A 2,463-nucleotide genomic window follows, 5' to 3' on the forward strand; every position below is an offset into this window, starting at 1 on the left:
TTACTTGCTCACACAGAATTTTTGTGCTCAGTGTCCGTTGTGCAGCTGTGCTTCCTAATCGCCGAGCTGCCAAGTCAGCTGGTGAGCAAGAAGGTCGGGCCGGATGTATGGATCCCTTGCCAGGTATATTCTCTCATGCGTGATTGTGGGGTAAGTGGCTTACAATCACCATAGATGGTTCTTTGGAGCATCATATCGCTCGCGCAGTTTTGGCTGAGTGGGCGCGCTTCGTTCTTGGCAACGAGGCAAGCTGTTGCTAATGACTCTACCTCTCACTTCCCGCTAATGTTGAACCCGTTCACTATCCAGATGTTTATTAGGCTTTGCTCAAGGTGGTTTCATTCCCGATGTTGTGCTCTATCTCTCGTATTTCTACACTACCAAAGAACGTACGTGATCAACTTTTGATGAACCATCTTTCTGCTCTTGCTCACCGCTGTCGTAGTTCCGATTCGCCTGGCATGGTTCTGGGTTTCTAATTATTTGGCTTCCATCGCCGGTGCATTCATGGCGACAGGTCTCCTCAAGCTGGGCAGTGCTGGCGGCAAGGCTGGATGGAGATATCTTTTCCTAATCGAGGGAGGCCTGACTTTACTCGTCGGCTTATGCTCGTTCTTCATGATGCCACCCGGTCCCACCCAGACAAAAGCTTGGTACCGTCCGAAGGGATGGTTCAGTGAGAAGGAAGAGGTCATCATTGTCAATCGGTAAGTTGACAGCTCCGGCTCAGACGAGGCGTCCTGACACTTCGCCCCTCAATAGTGTATTGCGCGACGACCCAACAAAGTCCGACATGCATAATAGGCAAGGCCTGAATGTCAAGATGATTCTCTCGGTCCTCACCGATTGGAGACTCTGGCCGCTCTACATTCTCGGTCTGCTTCATATGGGTATGCTCCTTAGCTCTTCCTTTTGATTCGCGACACTAACGAAACGTTAGTTCCTGTCACGCCTCCGCAAACCTATCTTACGCTGTCACTTCGCAACCTTGGCTTCAACACGACACAGTCCAACTTGCTCAGCGTCCCCTCGACAGTACTTGGCGGCCTCATGCTGCTTCTTGCGTGCTACTTTAGCGAGCTTGTCAACAGCCGCGTCGCGGCAACAGTCGTTCTGCAGATATGGGCGCTGCCGTTGCTCATCGCCCTATATACTTTCAATACACAGACGTCGCAGTGGGTGTATTACGCGGTCGTAACACTTATTACAGGCTATCCGTACGTGCATCCCGTGCAGGTCGCATGGGCGTCGTCCAACTCGTCGAGCGTACGGACGAGAACAGTCTCAGCATCGATATATAACATGTTCGTCCAGGCTGGAGCTATGATTGGGGTGAGTGCAGATGAACATGCCGCTTTTGACATTCAACGTCTAATGCGCCTGCAGGCGAATATCTATCAAACCGACGATCAACCGCTGTGTAATTGTCGCCTTCTTGATCGTATGCACTCTGGGGCACTTACTCATTAGTTTACAGACAAGCGAGGCAACCGCGTTCTGATAGGGATATGCGCAATGAACATTGTACTGTACATCTTTACATACTTCTTCTACCGCACACTCAACAAGCGGAGGGAGAGGGTATGGAACTCCTGGACACCAAAGGTTCTCTTTTCTCTGAAGATGCTATGGTTCATCGCCGACATTTATTCACATCTAGGAACAACAAGACTACCTTGATACAACTGAAGATCAGGGAAACAAAAGGATGAACTTCCGATTTGTGTACTAGATGACATACTAGCAATAGACTTGCGACTGTTGTCCATCCATCCAGAGCTCACAGCGCGATGAACATTAAGAGCTTGCTATACGTACAAGAGGACAGCATGGAGGAAATGCCAAACGACATCTAAGCGGAAACGGCAACTTTGGCGGCAGCAATAGCCTCATGTTTCTTCTGCTGCTTGCGAGCACGCAGGTGGGCACGATGCGCGGCATCCCGAGCCCTCTTCTTGAGAATTTTAGTATCGACATACTTGTCGCCAACCTCAACGAAGCGCATCTCCGGCCGACCTGGCCGCTGGACAATATTAGTAACGACACCATCGGACTCTGTCTTCGCCTTGGAAGCACGAGTCTTCTCAAGTATGTCCGGGATAATGGGTTCCTAAACGCGATGTGAGCAAGGAAGATTGATTGTGGCAGAAAATATCGACCTGGCCCTCGACCGTAGGCTCCCAGAACAGCCGCTGGTAGCGCTCACGGGCCTTTGTGTCGTAGCCCTCCTCGTCGTACTGAATATCAGCCTTGATAGTTTCTTCGCTCAAGGCTGTCACTTCAGTGCCAGAGACAGTCCTCCTGCGTTCTGAGACACCCAGAATGTACTCCATACCGACCTGGAAGCCAGTCTGAAGCCGTTTACCCTGTTGGCAACACGTCAGAATTTTGATGTTAAAAATGTCGAGAAAGTCAAATTCAGATGAGGTTGAAATCGATATAACCACGCTCTGGGCTATGTAA

At 50.2% G+C, this 2,463-nt stretch overlaps 2 protein-coding genes across 2 annotated transcripts; one reads left to right on the plus strand and one right to left on the minus strand.

Annotated features, from left to right (window-relative positions):
- Positions 1 to 33: 33 nt before the first annotated feature.
- Positions 34 to 1,732, plus strand: PHACADRAFT_109252 (uncharacterized protein; the record flags this gene model as incomplete). Its single annotated transcript, XM_007403156.1, has 9 exons — positions 34 to 123; positions 175 to 287; positions 310 to 389; positions 446 to 707; positions 763 to 890; positions 941 to 1,332; positions 1,387 to 1,420; positions 1,478 to 1,605; positions 1,661 to 1,732. Coding segments are annotated over 9 exons (1,299 nt in total), but the record flags the coding sequence as incomplete, so codon positions are not given.
- A 120-nt stretch (positions 1,733 to 1,852) lies between these two features.
- Positions 1,853 to 2,333, minus strand: PHACADRAFT_203076 (uncharacterized protein; the record flags this gene model as incomplete). Its single annotated transcript, XM_007403157.1, has 2 exons — positions 1,853 to 2,110; positions 2,160 to 2,333. 2 exons carry the CDS (start codon positions 2,331 to 2,333, stop codon positions 1,853 to 1,855), a joined length of 432 nt encoding a protein of 143 aa, XP_007403219.1.
- Between the last annotated feature and the right edge of the window lie 130 nt (positions 2,334 to 2,463).

The sequence above is a fragment of the Phanerochaete carnosa genome (assembly GCF_000300595.1).
Source record: "Phanerochaete carnosa HHB-10118-sp unplaced genomic scaffold PHACAscaffold_811, whole genome shotgun sequence".
In the NCBI taxonomy this organism is placed as follows: Eukaryota; Fungi; Basidiomycota; class Agaricomycetes; order Polyporales; family Phanerochaetaceae; genus Phanerochaete; species Phanerochaete carnosa.